Raw genomic sequence first — 22,815 nt, 5'->3', positions numbered from 1 at the left:
TAAGCTTCGTCTACCGGTTAAGAGGTGAAGGGAGAAGTAGGTATATGTTTTTCTCTCCTAAAAGAAGACCAGCAAATGGAAACACGTAGATACGTTTCAATTCTTTCGAAGCAAAATATTTTTTCTTTCGTGTAATTCAATGTTTACATGAAAGTAGCTGTTTCAGGAGGACTTTCTTTCAGTTTGTGTCTGAAAGTTACTTCTTTGCATGAAACATTCATGTATAGAGTTACTTATTTTCAAATTGATTACTTCCTTTCTTTGGAAGATTCCCTTATCCTTTTTTTGAATCAAGATGGAGTAGTAGAAAGCCAAAAACTCTCGTTCCCAAAAATTAATCACTCCTAAAAATATATCCCCTTCAATTCAAACTCTGATCATATTTCGCCATCTAGGGTTGCAAAACTCATGTGAACATAAAGCAGTTTATTTCCTGACTATGGCTGAGTTACCAGTTCAAGATGATTCAATCATTGTCTAACAGAGGATTATGACGACATCTAGGTCATTGTCTATAGATCTAGGTTTTGAAATTCAAATACCAAACTGAGGGGAAACATTAATTTCTTATAAAAAAAACCTGTAAATATTGTATTTTTTAATACATAATAGAATTTTCTTTGTTATCCCTGAATTTTGCAGCGTAATTTTGCGGCAATAATGTACTCGATATTGCTTGGATGTATACTGTAATATTATGTTTTGTGACCAAAGTCAGTCAACAATGTGGTAAAAATCATTTAAATTCTGAACAAATTTATGAAAAAAATTTAATACAAATATAAAAAGGGAAAGGGGCATACCTCCGTTTCTCATTATCGATATGTCCTAATATATTTTTATACCTATGTTTTGTGCTATTTGTCATGAACCCCTCAGTACACAGAAGAATAAAGGTGATACACAGCATTAGAATACCAAAAAAACATACGCAGGGTTAGATAACACAAGAAGACTTGCGTCTCCGGCCGAAGCTTCTGCCCAATGACAATGAAGCAGGAGGATTGGTGGTGGTACGCCTGAGAAGGAAGCAAGGGGCCATACAAGAATAGAGAAAGAGAGAGAGAGAGAAAACTATAGACAACCGTTTCTACATTCTATAATCTTTTTTAACCTCACTTTAAATATTAGGCGGCAAACGTGAATGTGAGAGTAGTGCCGAATTTATTTTAATTATCTGTTATATTTAATTCTTTATTGTTATTTCCTATTGAATTTATCCTATCAGCAATGAGGTAACTATACGTGTAATTGAACTTAGTTGTCACTAAAGATATTTTTCAATAGAATTATTTTTGTATTGATGTTGTTTCTTTATGAGTTGGGTCTGCAGACCTTGACTGGGAAGAATTGGTGGTGATCTTACTACATTTATCTAGCTAACAAAGAGTTACGAAAGTTACAATTCGGTTTATTTGTATTTTAAATTAATAGACTAATTACTTAATTTTTTTAAACAAAAAGTTTTGCCCTTCCTACAACTTCATGAAGTTCTCAATTACAATTTTTAATCAGATTGTGGAAGGTGGAATTCTCTATTGTTTTTATCTGCATTCTTTCACTAAAGTTTTTTTAACAATATTTTATCTCTGTATTGAGTATAAGTAGTTGAGTATAGTGTAGTGTTTCACTTTGAATGATTATACGTTTCAGTTTCTTTTATTAATGTGTAATGCAGAATTCCATGGGGACATAGTTGTTTCCGATACTAATTCTTTTTGTTTCTGTATGTAAAAAAAGTTTGTGATGCATTTATACTAGAATAAAGTAACTGAACAGCACAAACTCTGAAAATTTTGTACTGTTCCTGATGAGATAAATTCTACGATTATGCCTTAGTTGAAAAAATTAAAAGAACAAGGTTGGGATGGTTAAAGTAAACGTTGAAACAGATAATTGAAAAGATCCTTGGACCTCTCACTTTTTTCACGAAAAATTATAAAATCATTAAATTTAATTTCAAGGATATATTCGTAATTTCATTTGAATGACTTCAGTTCATGTTAGCCTTTCAGTTCAGGGCCAAATATTTATTTATTCCTGAATCGTACATTTGTATATTCTACTTTTTTGATTGATGTGATTGTATTTTACTTATACTTATATTAAAAAATATTAGATGCTCAACTTGTTATTTGATATTTTAAAACATTTCATTTATTTGGGCCAAGTATAATTAATAATGATATAGGAAATACTGGGTGGCGAAAATTTAATTGCACACTATTGCACTATTGCCTCTATTAACTTGATTTTTTACATTTCAGTGACATGGCAGGATCTGACGAAAGTAATGATATGATCATGAATCATCCAGATATAGAGACACTTGAAATAAAGAGGGAAGTAAAGAAACTCTCACAAGTGAAATCCAAAAAAAAAGCTGAAGACGGTATGACGAAAGAAGAAAAACTCCGTGAGAAAGAATTTCATCGTCTGCTCAAACTGGAAGAAAAAAGAATAGCTGATGAAAACCGAAAAAGAAAAGCCGAAGAAAAAAGATTAGCTGAAGAAGAACGAAAAAGAATAAAGGAGGAGAAACAAAAAGCCAAACAAGAACTTCTGGAGAAGATGGAAATGTTGAAACAGAAAAGAATGGAAGAAAAAGCCATTGCCGAAGAAGAACGATTGAAATTAATAGAAGAGAAAAGAATTGCTAGAGAAGAATATCAAGCCAAAGCCAATGAAAGGCTTCAAATGAAATTGGAAGCTAAGAAAATTGCTGAGGAAAAAGCACTAGAGAAAAGGAAAAAGAAGGCTTTGAAGGGTATGACTTACCTGCTGAGCATCAGTGAGAAATACTCGGATTTCTTCAAAGAAAAGATCGTTGTTGATCCTAAAAAAACGTGAGTTTTTTTTTTCAGAAATCTACTTTCTTTCGAAAACTATCATTCTAGATTCAAAATAATAGCAAGATCTTTTTGGAAACCCTCTTTGATGGGACAAAAATATGGCGTTGTTCGAAAAGCATCTTTGGAATAAATGAATATGTAAAAGCAGATATTAGGAGTTTTTCAATAACAAACCGTTGTTACTTTTCAGTACCATAAAACCTCTACAAGAGAGAAACAAACTTCAGCCTACTGTCAATGATATGATGGAAGCTGTTGATATTGACAACCAAAAAGATAGTGACAAACAAAAAGATAGTAGGGATGGTAATTATAAAAGTATTCGATCGAACACCAACAATAGAAACTTTCTTTTTTATAGGTTTGGCAGATGTAATAAAAAAGCCAAGATTTTTCGAGGGAGGTACTTTGCGTCAGTATCAAATAGATGGAGTACAGTGGATGAAAGTAAGTGTGAAATATCGGTATTTTTCCATCTTTCCCTTTTGTTGTTGGGTATTAATTTTTGTTGATATGGTGAAAAACTATTAAAACATATTTTATAAGTGCACAAAGTTTAATCATTTGAAATGTGTGCCAATATATGAAGGTTATTGAGTGTAGCACTCAAGAAAGGGGTAAACAATATACGTGTTTTGGACTCTTGGCCCATCATCAGTATGGTGCAGCAAAGTACAAGGACAGGCAACACTTGGTTACCAAAAGAAATACAAATGCACGGAGCTGCCAGCCGCACATTTGTGGTTTCAGTTGATAGATTATGTGTTAACAAGAAAAATTACAACTGAGGCAACTACAGCTACTTGCCACATGGGGGTAGTAAAGTCCAAGTTTTTCTATTGGACTACTTTACAATCTTACACTTGTAGTATTTTATTTCTTAAAAAATGCTTATATATCTGGATAGAAGGACTTTGGTCGATAGCCAAATTGTATATTGAGTTTGCCCAGTGACATTGAATAAAAACATATTTTCAGGTTCTGTTCGATAACGGTGTCAATGGAATACTCGCCGATGAAATGGGTTTAGGGAAAACCATACAAGTAATAGCATTAATCTGCCATTTATTAGAGAGAAACATCAAAGGACCGTTTCTCATTGTGGTTCCGCTTTCTACACTTCCAAATTGGGAAGCCGAGTTTGCAAAGTTCGCACCGAAAGTTCCCGTTGTCGTGTTTCATGGATCAAAAACTGAACGTTTTTCAACCTATAATAAGTTGAAGAAGGAGTACTATATTGATAATTTCAGAACTCAACCTGTGGTGCTGACATCCTATCAAGTACCGCTCATGGAATCAAAATTCATGAGTTATTTTGAATGGCAGTATATTATCATAGACGAAGGGCATAGGGTGAAAAATCATGAGTCTAAACTTTCAAGGTAAGTGCTCTTGGATCTTGTTGATAACCTTTTCTCGATCATTATTTATTATACAAAATTGAGTTCACTGATATAAATGTATAAATATTTATCTTGATGAGTAAAATTAGAACCTCCGGCGAAAAAATAATCTGAAAAAGTCACTTTTTATACACTAGAACAAAAAATGTTCAGTCTACATCCGTTTTACTAACCAAGGATTGAATTTTACAACGGCGGTCCAATAAGTACTTAGCCCTACCGCCAGATGGCGCCACTATCGTAGGCGGCTACAGTCAAAATTTCAGCCGAATTGAACTCGTTTTGACCGCCTCTGGAAGCAAACTTGTCTATGGATTTTATAAAGATGGAAAAAGAGCAATATCGGTTGGTGATTCCATTCTTGTTTTTGAAAGGGAAATCCCGCAGCTAAATCAAAGAGCGTTGACAGTAGGTATTTCAACAGACCGTGTGAGTCATATCCTGCATGCAATGGTGGGCATGGGAAAGCTGTTGGCCTGATGGGTGCCGTGTTTGCTCACTTCGGACAACAAGTGCAACCCTGAGACCACTTCAGAGAAGTGTTTGTCGTTGTTTAAGCTAAATCTGAAGGTGTTTCTGCGTTGTTTCTTGACCGTCGACGCACAGTAGTACTACCGAATTATGGCTAAAAATTATCTACATATATCTTACCTACTTCATATATCCTCTTCTATCCTGTCTACTATCAATCCTGGTATTCATATAATTGATGAGAGTTTTAAATATATAAAATTGCATTCAATTCTGCTCGATTCAAGTTTTGCTACAGTTTTGTCCCACCCTTTGATTTATTTATATGGTATTTTTGCAATCATATATAGTTATCTGTTGTTGTTTTTTCTGACTTTGCGTTTGTGTCATTTGTAGAATTCTGAGATCTTTCACATCTGGGAATAGACTTCTACTAACTGGTACTCCTCTGCAGAATAATATCTCCGAGCTCTGGGCTTTGTTAAATTTTCTGATGCCTCATATATTTAAAGACATGGACACATTTGCTTCATTAATAATGTTGGAAGATGTTCAGGTAGGTTATTATTGAAAATTCCCCCGTTATGTAGAAATCATATTACTTACAAGAATAAAAACGCTGTCAGTTTTAATTTTTGTTGTATTTCAGGATGAGAATAAACTTTTAGAACAAGAAGAGAAAAACAATATCATTTCAACGTTACACAGAGTACTCAAACCATTTATGCTGAGACGGTTGAAAAAAGACGTTTTGCCAGATATGGTGCCTAAGAAAGAATTGAATGTTTTCTGTCCTATGTCAAAACTGCAGAAAGATATGTATTCTTTCGTGATTGAGCGTAATATAGCTAAATTGCAAGGTAAAGATGATGAAGAAGAACAAGTGGACAATGTAAGTTGTCTTTTATTTAACACTCGATAATAGAAAATATACTTGATAGTCTGAAGATTCAATTTTGTTGACAAAGCTAAGAAAAATGATTGTGTTTTGAACATGAACGTGTCTGATATATTGAATAACATTCCAGATACTGGACCAACCAAGGAAGAAACGGAAGTGTTCTCAAAAGGTTAATTTCACGTATGAAGTGCCTACTGAAAACGATGACATTTTAGATTATGACGAGGAATTGATTCAGAAGGAAGAGAAACTGATTGGCTCAACAATTGACAGAAGTCGTGCCCCTTTCATTAGCAGGCTGACGATGCAAAATACCATGATGATGTTCAGGAAGATAGTTGATCATCCTTACTTGGTACATTTTCCGCTAGATCCAAAATCCAAGAAGAAAGAACTGCTGGTTGATGAAGATTTGGTATTACAAAGTGGTAAGATGATAGTATTGGATGAAATGCTGGCTAAGTTGAAGAAGAAAGGACACAAGGTAATTGATTTTCATAGTTATTTCATTAGTTCTAGAAATAATTGTAACACCATAAACTATTTTTGGAGTTATTTCAATTTGGAGTTAATTTGGAGTCAATTTGGAGTTAATTTGGAGTCAATTTGGAGTCAATTTGGAGTTATTTCACTAGCTCTAGAAATAATTGTAAAAGCATAAACTATTTTTGGAGAGTAATTAACATAAGCGATATTTACGAAAAAAGGTTTAATTTAGAATGTGATAAATCTGTTGAAGAGTTATGCACTGAGGGTATGTCTTTACTGAGTAAAAACACGCAACATTTGGCAACATTTGAACTGTTTGCCTTCAAGTTATCTTCCCGAATATCAGAGATCACATTCATATGCTGTGGTTTATTCTTTATTATCATGAATGATAAAAATATATCAAATTGTGCCTGTCAAAGTTTGATTTGAGAGTAATGAATGCAAAGTATAACTTGTTGAGTTTTTAACAAGCATCAACTTGTATGTTAAAAGAGAGTTTGTAATCCAGCTCAAGGAAAATATCTCATTAATTCCAAGTCGTGTCACTGACATTTTTTGACAATTTATGATTAGAAAACTTTTTTCTTTGCAATATTGATAAGGTGATCTATTGAAAACTAGAGGTGGACAAGCCTGAGTAAGTTGGGTTGACGATATCACCCCTTACGAAGACGCCATCTATGAGCTTAACAAGGAACTTAATCCAGGGATATCAAAGGAGTTTGATTGATTTATTGAGGTAGTCCCCACTTTTTTACTTAAATTTTAAATAGGAATCTTCACCTGCAATAGAGCAAATTATAAGCTGAAATAGCAATTTTGATTTTGTTGGATTTCTCCCATTCTTCAAATATTGCAAGTAGTTCCTTCTGCACACTACATTGTGTTTCAGGTACTAATTTTCAGCACATTGGTAATGACCTTGGATCTGATAGAAGACTATATGTTGATGCGTGGTCACACTTACTGCAGGCTGGACGGTGGTCACTCGTTGGAAAAACGAAGTGAGTGCATATCTGAATTCAATGATGACCCGAAAGTGTTTGCTTTTCTTATATCTACAAGAGCAGGAGGTCTCGGTTTGAATTTAGTTGGTGCAGATACCGTTATATTTTTCGACAGAGACTGGGTGAGTTTGATAGTTATATAATGAACGTCCAGAGAGCTACTGTAAAATACATGTTGTGATTCTTTCAACTGTTTTTTGTGTGAGAACCTATGACTTGAAAATTTTGAGGGTGTTTTTATCTAAGTCATGTTTACATTTCAGAATCCACAAGTGGATATTCAAGCTCAAGACCGTTGTCACCGAATAGGACAAACAAAACCTGTTATGGTTTATACTCTCATAACTAGAAATACTGTCGATGAACAAGTTATAACGTTGGGGTATCAGAAAAGACTTCTGGAAAAACTGGTGATCAAAGACGGTAATACAAACAAAATTTCTATTTCATAAATTAGTAGAATTGGACATTTTTGTTCTGTGCTTTGCAATATACAAGGTCTCTTGGAAAATTCACTAATGTTAATTCCATCAGAATCCTTTATTATTCTTTGGTTAGATCAATATTGGAGTATTGCTCGTGTGTGTGGTCCCCAATATATGAACCAAGCCAACTTAGAATAAGTTTCTAAGATATCTTGCTTGTAAATTGAATATACCTTCAACCGAAAAGCAATGACAGAAGTTCGCACTGTAACAGAAATAGTGAAACTGAGTACTCATGGAGTTTATGCAGACATCATATTTCTACATAAGATTTTGAAGTATCACGTTGATTATCCATATCTCTTGTCAATAATTGGTCTACATGTTCCGGCCAGAGTAACTCGAAATACTCAGACGTTTGCAATTGATTTCCATAGATGAAATTATGGGAAATACTCACCATTATCCAGAATTGTATCTAATTCTAATGAAATTCAAGCAATCTGTTCAATATCTCTGAAAGTATCTTGAAACGAAGTTTGTGAATTAAATTCACCCTATTTTTTGAGCAGACCTTGTATATGAAAGAGGTAAAATTTCACTTACATAAAACACTGTCACCTTCAATGGCGGACATCCGATGTTTTGGAGTAACACACCTATTCTGTTTTTCAATTTTACAGCCAGTTGCTCCAAAGTAATGCTAAGTATTTACTAATCTATTGCTAGCCTTCTCAACTACATCTACATCTCCCGCAGTTGCTTTATCTTCTGTTGTACTGGACAGTTTATTAAACAGATGAGTGAATTATCAGTATCCAACAGGCACTCCAGGAAAAAAAAGAAGTCAATTCGACGTCTGTATATTCTAGAGGCTTCATACTGTCAATTGATCTTATTTCATTAAACAAACGGTTATAATGTTTGAGAAAAAGTAACTTGTGAATTTTTTCAGTCAACCTGCTCGCGATTTATGTTTCAGTGTATTAAATTCCATATACACTACTTTTCATTATTGAAAACAATTGTTTACCTTTTTTTAGGAAAATTCAGGAAGTTGAAAGCAGACGACAAGAACAAAGCTGAGAGCGAACTTAAAGAACTTCAGCAGCTCTTGAAAAACGAAAGTGATACATTTGAGGGATTGGGTTACTCAAACGTAGAACTAGATAAGCTACTCGACAGATCTGAGCTGTACGAGATGATGAAGTCGAAAAAATCTAGCTAGATAGGATCAGGCTTTTGTCCTTTTGAATCTCAGGAACTTATTCAGTGTTACCATTTTTATAAGTATACTTTAAGATTTTATTTTTGATCAATGTATGTGAATGTGACCTGTTGCAGTATTGTGAAAATTACTTTTTTTTGAAGTTTTAGAAACTGTATTGTGAAAAATTGACATTCCGAAAGTTTTAGAGAAAGTTGGTCTATGCTATGAAAACAGTCTTGGTTATTTGAGAATGGCTTTCGTGAACATGGGTATGAAGAAATGAGTGGATAAATTCGTAGGTTTTGGTAAATTTTTTTACAAATCTAATTATTTACAAACTCAATTACTTTTACATTTATAAGTTACACAGTGAAATAATCATAATTTCATCAAAGCTATTCGCAGTCCGTCAGCCATGTAACGTTGCAGTATCATCCAAACTTCAACTAGATAAATTGCCTTGATCTTTCGATTGTGAGGGGCTCATTACCACTGTGCCGATTCACCGCTATACCTATGTATGAGACATAAACGATCTTAGTGCCACGTTCTAATAACAGTGTCATTCATGTATAGCAGTGATTTGAATTTGGAATTTTAAGCACATATTCTCAATGCCAAGAGTCAAGAATTGACATCCTGATATCTGTAATAGTGTTGAGCTTTCAACCATTCTTAGCTAAACATTACTCTGCTCAGGATTTTCTTCACGAAAACTTTTGTTGAGAGTACAGTAGGCGAGAATTCATATTTTCGCCCGCCGTGGGCCACATTTGCATGTGGCTTTTCCACAGCACCTGCATGCCCGTTCGATGTATTCGTGGGTTGATGCGGCATTGACGACCAATGGAGTCTTGCCAGTACTCCCTGTGGGTTATTCCTGACATTTCATACACCGTAGGATTCTCCCTATGCTGGCTTACATCGCAAGGGCCTTAATAAGGCTTATCAACGAGGGATTATCCTCGCCTCAGTGGTGCCAACATAGCATTGAACATAGCCTCAGGAATCATGGACTTGAATTTTATTTGTCATTGGTTTTGTGACTCATTTCAGATATATTAATTTTCAACACTTCAATGAGAGATTTCCACTTGAATGTTTACAAAACCGCGACACGTGTTTCGCTATACGATAGCATCTTCAGTATTGTGACTCCTGAAGATGCTGTTGTGTAGCGAAACCCATGTCGCGGTTTTATAAACTTTCAAGTGGAAACTTCACATTGAAGTATTTCAATAATATTTAATAATGGATTTTCATCAAGTATCAATCAGTTCTATTATATTTTCAAATTTTGCTTCAACCAGCATTTTATATTCTCCTAATTTATTATTGGACGTTATTTCAACTTTCTTATAATTTTTTAATCAATAAATCATTTCTTCATTCCCAGTAATGAAACAGCCAAGAGTTTTGAAGAAAAAATTGTTGTTATTAACTTATAAATTGTTGTTCACTATGTGCTCACGTGCACGTGGTCACCATGTCAATTTTTTACCTTTGATTAGTTTGAACAGTGCATACAAATGTCTGCTGTAACAATTTGAGCTGAAATGAAGAAGAAAAAAAATGTACCTGCCATTTGAAGTGTCATAATATAACTATTTTTTACAGTAGTTTTATATACTTTTGAAGTTATCGCTAGTTGGCTGTTACACAATTGTTTTCATTAATTAGTATCTCCAGCAAAGCTTTTGGGTATGGTGTGATTCAAAAGAATTATTTCTAAAAGTTTAATAGTTACAAAAACTATGCTACATTCATGGTTCAAACTGAAAGTTAACATGAATATTACTGGAGTCTTATCTCAACACCAAACCGTTATTTCAATACCTCAACACGTGTTTCGATCACCAAGTGATCATCTTCAAGAGGAAGATTAAAGTGATCACCAAGTGATAATCTTCCTCAGTTTGATCTTCCTCTTGAAGATGATCACTTGGTGATCCAAACACGTGTCGAGGTGTTGAAATAACGGTTTGGTGCTGGGATAAGACTCCACTAATATTCATTACTACACCAGAGGTTCCAAACAGTGCGTTAGAAGTGAAAGTTAACATATCAAATAACCCAGGATATTTCAACTTATTTGTTGTCCAAAAATGTGAACTTTCACGCCCATAGATAACTGTTTGAAGGAGCCGTTTTTCGAGTTTTTTGGCCGTAATCTGCAGGTGTTTATGCCTGACGTTTCGTCTACGACTGCGTCATTATCAAATGATAGGTTAGCATTTGACTCCGTAATTTCTTGGGAAGAACAACTCAAGCACTTCGACATCATCGCCTTTGATAATATATACCGCAGTAGTAGACGAAACGTTAGTCATGAAAACCTGCAGACTACGGCCGAAAATTCCGGAAAATATCTTTCACACAGTAATTTGTTATTATATTGACATCTATGTAGTCGATCGACAATTAAAAATCAGTAGGATGGTTAACTGTCAAGACACAGTGAGAACATATTTGACAAATAACCGGATTCATACGAATTTTAGATTTTACGAGTGGAAAGATATCAGATTTTTCTCTGTTGGATAACTTTTTTGATAGACAGCGAAGAAATTTGAAATATTATGAAAGTTTTTACCATTGGAGAAATTTATTCTCTGTTCTATGATTACATGCTGGTTTTTAGTAGACATCTGGTATTTAAGAACATCTTGATTGTAAATTTAATCTTGGTTCAGTTGGATTTTTAAATTCGGATTTGATGTTTCAAATATTCAATATTGTTAAAAAAAAAAAATCTCGAATGTGATACAAGTGTGATGCTGAGTGAATCACAACATACTTAGATTAGGAGCTTGTTTTAGGTTGTAGTCATATTACCCGTTTTTTACACTGTTGAATAAATTTAAGATGAAATTTAATAAATTATTTTTTTACTTTTTTATGTGACTTTATTTTTGCAAGTTATCCTTATGAATGCCAATGATAAGACTTCACTGTTGATCTATTGAAAAGTGTTTTCAATGATGGTCACTATAGGCGGGGCCGTTAGAGGGTGTTGGAGAGCGAGAGGTCAATACGACAGTTTAACATTTAAACAACTTTCTAACAACGTGTGATTTTGGATAATAACAACCTCGTTTTTAACTTTTATTGGACCTAAAAAAACATTCGACATTGTTTCTATCCATTTTTCTTAAAAAACTTACTAGTAATGGACATTCCCAATAATGTGTTGTGTTGAATGGAATCATACATGGAAAACCATAGTTTGGTGGTTAGATCTAGTAGAATTACATCAATTCCTAATGATGGTAAACTAGGTGTTCCACAAGGATCTGTTTTGAGTCCATTGTCATTCTTGATTCTTATCAATGACTTGCCTGAATTAATATCAGATTGTCACATGATACTACAATCAATGTTTCTGGGAGAATCAAGAATGAGTTATCGGTGGAAGTAAATTTAATTATTGACGACTTTAGTGATTGGTGAAATCATCTGTTGTAATATAATTCACTTTGAATGACATCAAAATATCCAAAGAAGTAAATTTTCTAGGAACTATTTCAGATGAAAATCTCACCTGAATTAATCTAACACAAAAAGTGTGCAGTAAACTTAAATTGGCTTATTATTCAATCAAATAGTAAAAACATTGGATAGGTTTGGTTTACTAAACGTTTATTTTGCAAATGCATACTCCAACATCAGTTTGAACATAATGGCTTGGAGATGTGCGAAGGAAGGTTCCAGAGATTTCATCTCTCAGAAATGACTGTTCAATGGGTTCCTAATAACTCCTGAATGGGCCTTCAGGATGAAAAAGGAATTTAACACTTAACAAAGTTCAAGGTTAATCTTTAGAACTAAAGGAAAATCATCAGAATTATCCAATGTTTCATTTTGTACATTTTTATCAAAAAATTGTTTTATTAAACATTATCACTAGATTCAGTAATGTCTCCAATGTCAGCAATTGAGAGGACAAAGTGTACAGAAAACTGAGAATAAAATCATGTGTTTAGGTCATAAATTACTGTTTGAAGGTCGCAATGAGCTAACGATGCTTCATTCTGCATTTATACTGCTGTTATTTTTGTAGATTTACGGAAACCAGTATCATATTGAAGTTAAAAAAATCGGTATTTTATCTGCTCCACTCATCAATTACTTATTAATTTTAAACAAATAACTTAATTAACCTTTCAATTTGTTAGGATTGTCGAATGTTCTTGTCCTCCTATCTGCTTGTGACATAAGGCACCAGTGGTCTAGTACCCTTAATGATTTTATTGAACATGAATTGATATTGACTTTAAGAATCGTGGAGAGATTGGCAGTACTTTCGATTTATCACAATGGTAGATAGATTTCTCAAGTATATACCAAAAAATACTCTTTACTATTTGGAATTCAAGTTGAGGGTCCGCAGCCTGAGTACGCCTCTGCATTATGCAACATGAAATGAAGTTGATAAAAGAACCATTTTGTTCCTTCCTTATAATTGTGTTTGTAAATATATCAATCACGTGAATTTTTTAGTTCTAATGTAGGTCACTGATCGTGCAACATATATAAATGGAGGTTGCCTCTATTTAGGAAAAATTTAAAGGTGAGAGTATTCCAAATTTACCTTATAGATAAGCTGATATTTAGTTATTATCATTAAAGCCATATTGATCTAATAAATATGAAATATTCAAACTCTGATACATTCAATTTCACTTGAAAACCATATCTTCACATCCCTTGGTAGTTCATGCTTTTAGGCTTTTTTTAATTTATTTAAACAAAAAATAAAGAAATGACAAAAAATTAAAACATTTTCGTACTGTGAACAGGTACGCACCAAGAGTAGAGATTTGTTCGTTTGTGAAAGCAGATCACATAGATCGTATTCTAAGGCTCGTGACAGCTTAGACGGTGACAGTATCTCTTAACTATTCACGGCAACGTTGTTTCTGTCAAACAATATACATGCAACAATGCATGTTTAATTGTTTCACATAAGCAGAGAGGGCACTGCATGTATCTAAATTGATGTTTTTGATGATTTCGTGAATTATCCAATTCTGAATAAAATTATATTTGCGACATTTGAGGCAACTATTTTTATTGAGAAAATTTGCGAAATTTGGACAAGCATGGCTTCTCTGGGCAGTATTTTCATACCAATAAACTCGTGGCGACATAAAAAACAAATTGCATAATTTTTAGAGCGGATAAACGTAGGTAAGTAATGATATTTCCAACGAAATATATTACAAAACAACACAAATGCTGTAAAGTAGGACGAAAATATTCAGGATATTCATTTTAAGTTCTCTCAATGATATCTTATTGACATTTACTTTATATTTAAAGATATCCCAAAATGAATCGGATAAGCACAGAGAAAAGAGATCTGAAAACGGATGAGATTTACTCTCCTATGCAATCATACACTCTGCTGAAATGTTATTTTGATTATATGATTTCTACACTCTAACCTCAATCACACTGCCTTAAAACGACAGAAATCTTGACTGTACACAAATACAGGAGGTTGTTTTGAGATTTAAATTTTCTCATGTATTAATACTATGTACGAATATACCTACACAATATTAACGTTTGTTTGAAATTGGTTGACAATGTTTCAAGGTGAATTTCATTAGTTCGGACTTTCAATATCTGACATGATTCTACTATGATTCTATATTTATGAAAAAACGAATAAAATCTGAATGTTTTTCCAATCATTACAGAATAGTCGTATAGAATTCGAATAGAAAAAAAAATAAAATCCCGTAACATAAATGTGAGTTAATCTAAATGGGAATTTTGTGAATATTATTTAATTACAAATTATAAAACCTGCCTGGACAAACATAATTTTAACAAACTTATAACAATTTTTCATGGGTTGCATTTTCATTATTTCTATTCCACGCGGAATGCAACTACCATTGACTCACAAAAATTATTATTATCAGCCAGAATAGATATAAATACACTAATTGCAGGTTTTGTTGTTGGCTTATAGGGTATACCTACACCAGTAATTTCCAGTGTATTCATTTGTTCCAATATTGGAAATCAATAAATTTTCAGAAAAATAGGTGTTGATGAATTGTTCACGAAATGGATTTCAAACCATTTAACAAGATTGCCTCAGTGTGAGTAATATGTAACAATATAAGCATTCCAAAACTTCTAACTGTTTCAATCACAGTCATAGAGATGTATTATAATCACATTTTCTCAGCTTTCCTTTTACTCTTTATAACTTTCAATTGGTTCCCTGATTTTTGTCCTCAGATATATATCGAAAAGTGATTATATTCACAGGGCCGGATTAGCTTTTCTGATTACCGTTTTGCCGTCTCCGTTGATTCACCAACTTTTAAAATCTACTAAGGTTATTTGAAGCTACTCATTATAGTCAATTATAGTTTGAGCAAGTGGTTCACTAAGAATATATTTCGTTGCTATTGGGTAACAAAAAAATTCACATTAGACTTGTAATTTCGCAACATACACACTCAACGTTTGTTTGAAGGTGATTGACAATGTTTCGTGATGATAGACAATGGAAGTCCGAACTAGTGAAATTCATACACACCCAAATTAAGTGTGTATGCAATATTCGGACTTCTGTGTTATTTTTCTGTCTATATTCTGTGAGTCGTATTTGTGATAAGGTTGGTTTTTTGTTATTAGATTGTGATTTATTGCTATTTCCTGATATACATGATGCGATGCTGTCTTTCTGTGTAGTCTGTTTCAGCTAAAAGTTTACTTCCGTTTGTTATATGCTCTATTGTTTCTGTGTGTTTATGACATTTTGTACAGTTGTCCGATTGGTTTCAGCTGCCCTAAAAAGAAAAGCTCCATTTTCTGCTCTCTCATGGTCGCGGACCATATAGGTAATGGAATCCGAACTGATGACTCCACAGGCTCCATACAGTACCATTCTGTCATGTAGACATTCCAAACCCAAAAGTCTGCGGTCTCCTTGTTGTCGGGGGAAGTATAACCGCGGAACGGACGATTTGGGATGCACATTTTTAAGGAAATGCATCATTTTTCGGGTCTTCACGTCGAGTTGAGTCTACCAAACGAGTAGATTAAGATTGAAATGGCAAGCATTTCATTAGTTCGGACTTCCATTGTCTAATATGATGAGGCTGTTTGAAGAAGCGAGAAAGTTTCTCCCGGAACTTATTACTATTATTATTATTATTATTATTATCATTATGGAACAGTAGCTGATATCAAATTTGTAACTTCCAATACGAATGTCCAAAACAATAAATGGTATTCTAAAATTTTCACTTTCGCTAAGAAATATTTACACATAATGCTTATATGACCTCGCCTCACATTTCCTTACGCATGTTTACGCAATACTTTCCATATATTCAAATGAAGGTGAACCGCTTCTTTGTCTCTGAATGAAAAATGTACATTTTTTTTCTTTTCTCTCATTGCGAGTAGTGTTTCAAGCCTACGATAATAATTTTCACGACTCCAACCGAGAAAATAATACAAACATGGTTCTCAAATCTCAACAAACAGATAAAGATATTAAATTAAGATGTGAGTACCTTCTTTTATGAATTTATTGCATCTGTTCTGTTCAATTACGATTTCTTATATTTATTCGTAATGAATATTTGACCTTGCGAGTATTGTTGAAGTGATTTGAAGTCGTGATATCGTTCTTATAATAATAATGTGTCTTAGGTTTTTCTCTCACACACAGGGGGTGTTTTTTAATTATTTCTTGAGATTCTATCGTTAAGTGCAGTTCGTAAAAGAAACCAAGCTTAATGAAGCTTTTCATGGTATACCGAGAATACGGTCATTAGTCGCCAAAGTGGGGGGGCTTCTAGGCCAAGCATCATGTCAAATTACATGCTAAACGGAGATACTGCACCACAGATGCCAAATACATTCATCATTATAGAAGTATGTGCTTCTGTCATTGACATTGGTGATAGATTAACACAATCACAACCACATTCCGTTTCCGCTGTTAAAACCAATCAGTCTTCATAATTGTGGAAAAGTAATGCTTTTATAATAACACCTCGAAGTGAGTGTGAGCTACATAAGTGAATAGCAACATAAGAAAGAACACAGTTGATCAGCTTAACCATAAACGTATAGTCACCAAACCGCATGGTATACGTGATAACCCATTGAATTGTATAATACTTGACTTTAATTGAAGATAAGATAAAGATTCCGCACAATGTATCGTATAATTCTAGGTTTACATCTATTTTTCGTTATTAGTTTTGCGAGCGCAGTTGCAAAAGCACGTCAGACTAACGTCATGAATTCCCCGAAAGTTTTTGTTGCTGGTCCTTCGGTCCCACGAGCGGGTTTGGATCTCTTAGTCGAAAAAGGGTGAGTACGAATATTGCATATTGCAGGATTAGTTGAGAGTGCCTTTTTATCGTTGCTGGAGTTCAAGATACTACCTCCTCAAAGTCCATGGAAAGTAATGAGAATCCTCATTACTCAATGAGTGCGTTGAGTGCATATGTCATTACTGACATATGCATTAAATCAATCTTCATTCTCAAACATATTCACTCAATTTGGAAGCAACATTTTGAACTATCAATCTAGAAATCTGAAGCAAAAAATAAAAAATTATCGTCCGTTGACTGACAATGAAAAACAAATTGATTGGCTCCTCTGTAAATATTTAAAGAATTCCCAGAAGATATATTTACTGGAAATAACATTTTTTGTAGGGTGCAACTTACGAAAGTCGAAAATGAGTCCAAAGAAGATATCTTAAAGAAAGTGAAGGGAGTAGATGCATTATTCTGGGCATCACATTTGAAGTTGGACAAAGACGTTCTGGATTCTGCTGGTAAGATTTGGTTTCACTTTAAGTAGCTATTGGTTTGAAAAAAATATCATGTACATTGATGGAGGTGTAGATTGAACCAATTTGGTGCCTCGGTAGCTCATCGGTGTCCAACCAATGTCCTGAACGTCTCGTGTTGTCGTATAGGATCCACTTCTCAACACACGTGATGATCCGATCCAAAAAAGGGTCGCAAAGAAGAACAGAACTCGAAACGTGACAATTTCTTCCGATCGTTCGAATCGTGGGGCACCACTTTTCGAGTTTTTTTACCTTTCCAATACGTTTCAAACCACCAAAAACCGCATGAGAGCTGATGCTGAGTTCATATGCCTTCCTACGCACCGTTTGTGATGGGGCAGTCTCCATCTGGATTCTCAAATCCTAGCCCAGGATTTCTGTAGGTCGACCACTTCGGTTGAAAGAGTTTTTAGGGTTCACATCTACTCTGAAAAATATCCTATGTTTCTGTAGCTCAATTTGTCCTTCGCCTTGTCACCTTTGTTGATGACTACCACAGTCGCAGACGAAACGTCAGACAAAAAACCTCCAAAACACGACCAACAAAACCGGTAAAGAGTTTCTACAGAGTTACATCTTTGATCATACTTGACTCTATTCAAAATTCAGTTTAACCAAAGTAGGTTTCGAATTTGTTTTTCACTAGAAATATTAGCCCCAGAAAACTATATGTTTGTTCTTAACTACTAATTCCTTGCCACAGAAACAACTGAATGGCTCTGATTTTGTTTCTTACAAGTACGCGGCAAAACACAGCTGCCCATCGCTTCGAGGTTCAACTGAATACACCCCGAACAACACAAATACAAATATTACTACTGATTGGTTTCGATATATACCTACGAATAAGAAATCGTATTCTGCCTTCCTGCAGCTTTCGGTAATTGATATTGAAACTTGGCATGATCATGTGGTCAGAGCTTTCTTGTTTTATCCAATTTTTTACGCATTTACGTGGTACATGGTTTTCTGATAGAGTAGATTTCTCAAAATTATAGAGGAATATTCTTACCTTTTATGAAGTGTGTTTTAAAATTATCCACTCACGAATGTCTTGTATTTTTTCTGATTTGATTGAAGGGATGAAGGGATGAAATTAAAAATGGAATATAGAGAAAATACCTTCAACATTTCGTTGATTATCTATTTTACAGGGAGCCAAATGAAAGTTATCGGCACAATGTCTGCTGGTTACAATCACATAGATTTAGAGGAACTGAGAAAACGTGGTATTAAACTGGGAAATACCCCGAACGTGTTGAACGATGCCGTGGCTGATGTGGCAGTTCTTCTCTCTCTAGCAGCTTCTAGAAGGCTTCACGAAGGAAGATTGAAAATTGAAAAGTGAGTGTTTCTGATAACCATTATTTTTTTCAATTCCGCATGTTGAAAGGTGAGACATTCACATTTTAAAAAACTTTGCTAAGTCCGAATGTTGAAGACGCTTGCAAGTTAGATGTTTAGAGAGGCACAAAGAGATCAGATCGCTTATAAAATAACATAGTGTTTTGTGGAAGATTATGGTGAGAAATGCCAAACTTATGTGTTATGTGGCACCTGACCATACTTTGTGGGCATCTGACAACACTAAGTGACGGTGAGGCTTTGAATACAAATAGTTTTCAGTCCAAAAATTGATCTATAAATAAGTTCTGTTCAAAGTTCACTTTATTCGAATTTATTTTGTCAATATAATTTTTCACAATTTTTAAGGGATCTCTTTTTTCATAAATTTTCATAGAATACCAGAATATCTTTTCCACTACCGTTGTTCTTGAATTAATTACATTTGATACATATTTCGAATTACAGTGACCAATGGAAATCTCATTCAGAATGGATGCTGGGAAAAGATATAGTTAATTCTACAGTTGGAATCGTAGGATTAGGAGGTATAGGACAAACAATTGTGAGGAGATTGAAAGGATTCGATGTGAAAGAGTTTCTTTATACTGGCCACCGGGAAAAACCAGAAGGTAAGGAAACTCACTCTTTCAGAAATTCAGAAACAGTATTGAAACATTAATTTATTCAGAGGCACTTGCAAACCCCCACTTACAATTTTTCACAATTCAAGTTGAATGCAGGTGTTTACAATGTAGAAACTACCAATTATTACCGTTTTTTCTTGATGAGGAGCCAGTTCTCTACCCCCATGAGGAAATTCCTCCCAATGAAACGCATTCTTAACTTTTTGCTCAGAGCGAGTTCAGGATGGAAGATAACTGCTATATTCAGGCTACTAGCTCTCACTCAGTGTACAGATCACTTTGTTCTTGTCATTCTTATTTTTTCTGTGGATGGATACTTGTCTCTCTCTCTCTCTCTCTGAGTTTCTTTTTTGCATCTTCTACAGATACGCCTCTTGACGAATTTTTTTTCCTGCGGTACTTCTTGTTAATTTTATTGTTTATCTGGTTTATTCAATGTCTACCAGTAGAAGGCAGAAGAGGTTTTTTTATCTATGGTATCCCTTATGGATGGCATATACTGTGGAAGTTTGCCTGCCATTTCAGGGGCTTCATTAGCGATAACTTATAAGGTCCAGGTACACCAGATCAATCCATAACACAATGAATATCACAGACCTTGGATTTTCTAATTTGGACTGTCTACATGACAGAATGGTAATGGATGAAGCCTGTAAACTCATGGCCCGCGACCATGAGAGAGCAGGAATTGAAGCATTTCTGTTCAGGGCAGCTGGTCGAGCGGCTAACGAACTTGAATTATTGATCGAGGTGATCGACAAGGATAAGCCAATGTATGGGGTCTTCTTCAAAAACATTGAAGACCTTGGCATATCAAAGCACCTGATCTTCGCTTTTCTAAAGCCGAGTGGGCTGAAGTTGCGAGCACTTGAAACATTAAATATGGTCTGAAGATGTATGTTTGTTTTCTTCAGCAGTTGCAATGTCACTGAAACTGAGAGACAGGTATAACTGTATCGTCAGCCTAATGATATATAGGTACTAATAGCTCTGACAAACCCATGAAAATCGTTTATATATAGAACGAAGGGTAGTAATAATACAGAAGTGCCGAAGTTCCAATTCAAAAAGATAACTAATATCAAGTATTAATTCATTTCGTAATAATCTATTTTGTTTGTCCAGGGAAAGAATTAGGAGCAAAGTTTGTATCCTTGGATACACTAACGAGAGAAAGTGATTTCGTGATAATGGCAGTCCCCTTAACAAATGAAACGGAAGGCATGTGTAACGAGGACTTCTTTTCGAAAATGAAGAAAACTGCAGTATTCGTCAACATCAGCAGAGGACAAGTAGTGGACCAACCGGCTTTGATCCAAGCTTTAAGAAACGAAACCATTTTTGCTGCTGGTTTGGATGTAATGACACCTGAACCATTACCTTCCAATCACGAATTACTCACGTTGCCTAATCTCGGTGAGTACTCTTTGATATCTTTCTAAGATTATTTATTCAGTGAGATAAATACTTCAATTTAGGCGAGTTGCTCGTCTATAATTTGTTGAGACAACAGAATTTAATTTTATTGGTACTGATTATATAAACTCGAATATTTATAATGAATTGTTTGAGATGAGATATGCCTGATATAGGTCCCATATACATAAATTTTAACAAGTTCCTATCCTCATTTCAATTTTATCTCTATTTTTAACACGCTTTTTTATATTATTATTTTATTAGCTTCACCTCTGTGCATGTTTGTTTGTTTGTTTCTCGGGATCTGTATTTGACAGAATTATCGACATTATTGGTTGATCTATTCGCGGGCAGATGGCGCTTTACGTAACCTACTTGATATTTCTTGATCTATTCGCGGGCAGATGGCGCTGTACGTAACTATGGACATTATTGCTTGATTTATTCGCGGGCAGATGGCGCTTTACGTAACCTACTTGATATTTCTTGATCTATTCGCGGGCAGATGGCACTGTATGTAACTATGGACATTATTGCTTGATCTATTCGCGGGCAGATGGCGCTTTACGTAACCTAATTGATATTTCTTGATCTATTCGCGGGCAGATGGCGCTGTACGTAACTATGGACATTATTGCTTGATCTATTCGCGGGCAGATGGCGCTTTACGTAACCTAATTGATATTTCTTGATCTATTCGCGGGCAGATGGCGCTGTACGTAACTATGGACATTATTGCTTGGTCTATTCGCGGGCAGATGGCGCTGTACGTAACTTCCTTAATTTAATTCGAACTCACTTTACATGTATTTCTTCATTTGAAAAATTATTATTTTTTCATTAACACGTGCGCCTGCTGCCTTGGGCTTGGTAGCTGACTTTCAGGCTCCCTCTCCGGAATCGGAAAATATCAATGGTCATTTTTCTAAACAATATACGGCTGATTGATCCCAAAGTTTGGATAAAAACATATTCTATGTATGTTTTAAGTTATTGACATGCCATATGTGCCACAGTGGCAATTAAAAAGACTAAAAAACACGCTTTCGTTGCATACGAAATTGAAAAATGAAAAATAAATATAGTTTGAAAAACTAAAAAACACGATTTTAAAGATCTAAACTTTTAAAAAAATATTTCTAACTTTTTAGTTCGATGTTCATTAAAAGCGTGTTTTTGAGTTTTTTAAACTATATTTATATTAGCTTCACTTGTATGTTTGTTTGTTTGTAACCGACTCCTTTGGACTAACTTTAAACGCATAGGTTCATTTTAAATTTTGTGCACTCATCAAGAATCGTGTCTCAAATCGTATTTCAAAAATTCTCTGCGGCTGACATATTTTTACTAATTTATTTTTGTTGTTATTTCATTCATATTCCTCCCATTCATTTTGTTTTCTAAGAATCCGGAAAGGCAAAATTTTCGTAATATATCAGTTGCAAAATGATTTTCCTCTTCAATTCAAACAAATAAGCTTTTTGAAATAGGGCTTGAGAACATCGAATTATCTTGAGTAACTACATATCGAAACATTTAAATTTTTTTCTAGTATTGCTCCCACATTTGGGAAGTGCAACCAGACAAACCAGGGATGCCATGTCACTTTTGACGGCCCAAAATATTTTGAGGGGTCTTGGCGGCGAAGAAATGTTTACACCAGTTGTTTAAACATGTATTACAGTGATAACTATATTCTACTTCAATGAATCAACTTGTTTACAGATATGAAACCCTTAACTATTTTGTCAAGAGTATTTGGTAAGATAATCCAAATAAAAATGTCTGTTAATGAT

General features: G+C 34.4%; 2 protein-coding genes and 1 long non-coding RNA gene across 12 annotated transcripts; 2 read left to right on the top strand and 1 right to left on the bottom strand.

Moving 5' to 3' along the window:
- Positions 1-1,077: 1,077 nt before the first annotated feature.
- Positions 1,078-11,658, top strand: LOC111515759 (lymphocyte-specific helicase). Of its 3 annotated transcripts, none has more exons than XM_074171539.1 (11): positions 1,078-1,235; positions 2,268-2,846; positions 3,043-3,158; positions 3,214-3,299; positions 3,831-4,234; positions 5,123-5,282; positions 5,376-5,618; positions 5,755-6,111; positions 7,012-7,248; positions 7,390-7,549; positions 8,595-11,658. In XM_074171539.1, the coding sequence occupies exons 1-11, from the start codon at positions 1,231-1,233 to the stop codon at positions 8,777-8,779; spliced, it is 2,532 nt and encodes an 843-aa protein (XP_074027640.1). In that variant the 5' UTR covers positions 1,078-1,230; the 3' UTR covers positions 8,780-11,658. The 3 variants fall into 3 exon arrangements, with proteins under 3 accessions (XP_074027640.1, XP_074027641.1, XP_074027642.1); XM_074171540.1 differs by lacking the exon at positions 1,078-1,235 and adding an exon at positions 1,568-1,726; XM_074171541.1 differs by lacking the exon at positions 1,078-1,235 and adding an exon at positions 1,720-1,861.
- Positions 7,384-13,573, bottom strand: LOC141480841 (uncharacterized). The gene is made up of 2 exons (XR_012464592.1): positions 13,353-13,573; positions 7,384-8,379 (listed from the first exon to the last, which is right to left on the bottom strand). It is a non-coding gene; the product is annotated as an uncharacterized lncRNA (long non-coding RNA).
- Positions 13,176-22,814, top strand: LOC111515758 (glyoxylate reductase/hydroxypyruvate reductase). 8 transcript variants are annotated; one of them, XM_023171956.2, is made up of 7 exons: positions 13,176-13,331; positions 17,003-17,116; positions 17,470-17,591; positions 18,764-18,953; positions 19,422-19,585; positions 20,726-21,016; positions 22,572-22,814. In XM_023171956.2, exons 2-7 carry the CDS (start codon positions 17,043-17,045, stop codon positions 22,688-22,690), a joined length of 960 nt encoding a protein of 319 aa, XP_023027724.2. In that variant the 5' UTR covers positions 13,176-13,331; positions 17,003-17,042; the 3' UTR covers positions 22,691-22,814. The 8 variants fall into 8 exon arrangements, with proteins under 8 accessions (XP_023027724.2, XP_023027725.2, XP_023027727.2 ...); XM_023171957.2 differs by having other exon boundaries at positions 13,189-13,331; positions 16,978-17,116; XM_023171959.2 differs by lacking the exon at positions 13,176-13,331 and adding an exon at positions 13,766-13,951.
- Position 22,815: the final 1 nt, after the last annotated feature.

This window comes from Leptinotarsa decemlineata, unplaced genomic scaffold (assembly GCF_025532065.1).
Source record: "Leptinotarsa decemlineata unplaced genomic scaffold, Ldec_3_MD MMD2_tig00000010_RagTag_RagTag, whole genome shotgun sequence".
NCBI lineage: Eukaryota > Metazoa > Arthropoda > Insecta > Coleoptera > Chrysomelidae > Leptinotarsa > Leptinotarsa decemlineata.
This window is presented reverse-complemented; position numbering and strand designations above follow the sequence as displayed.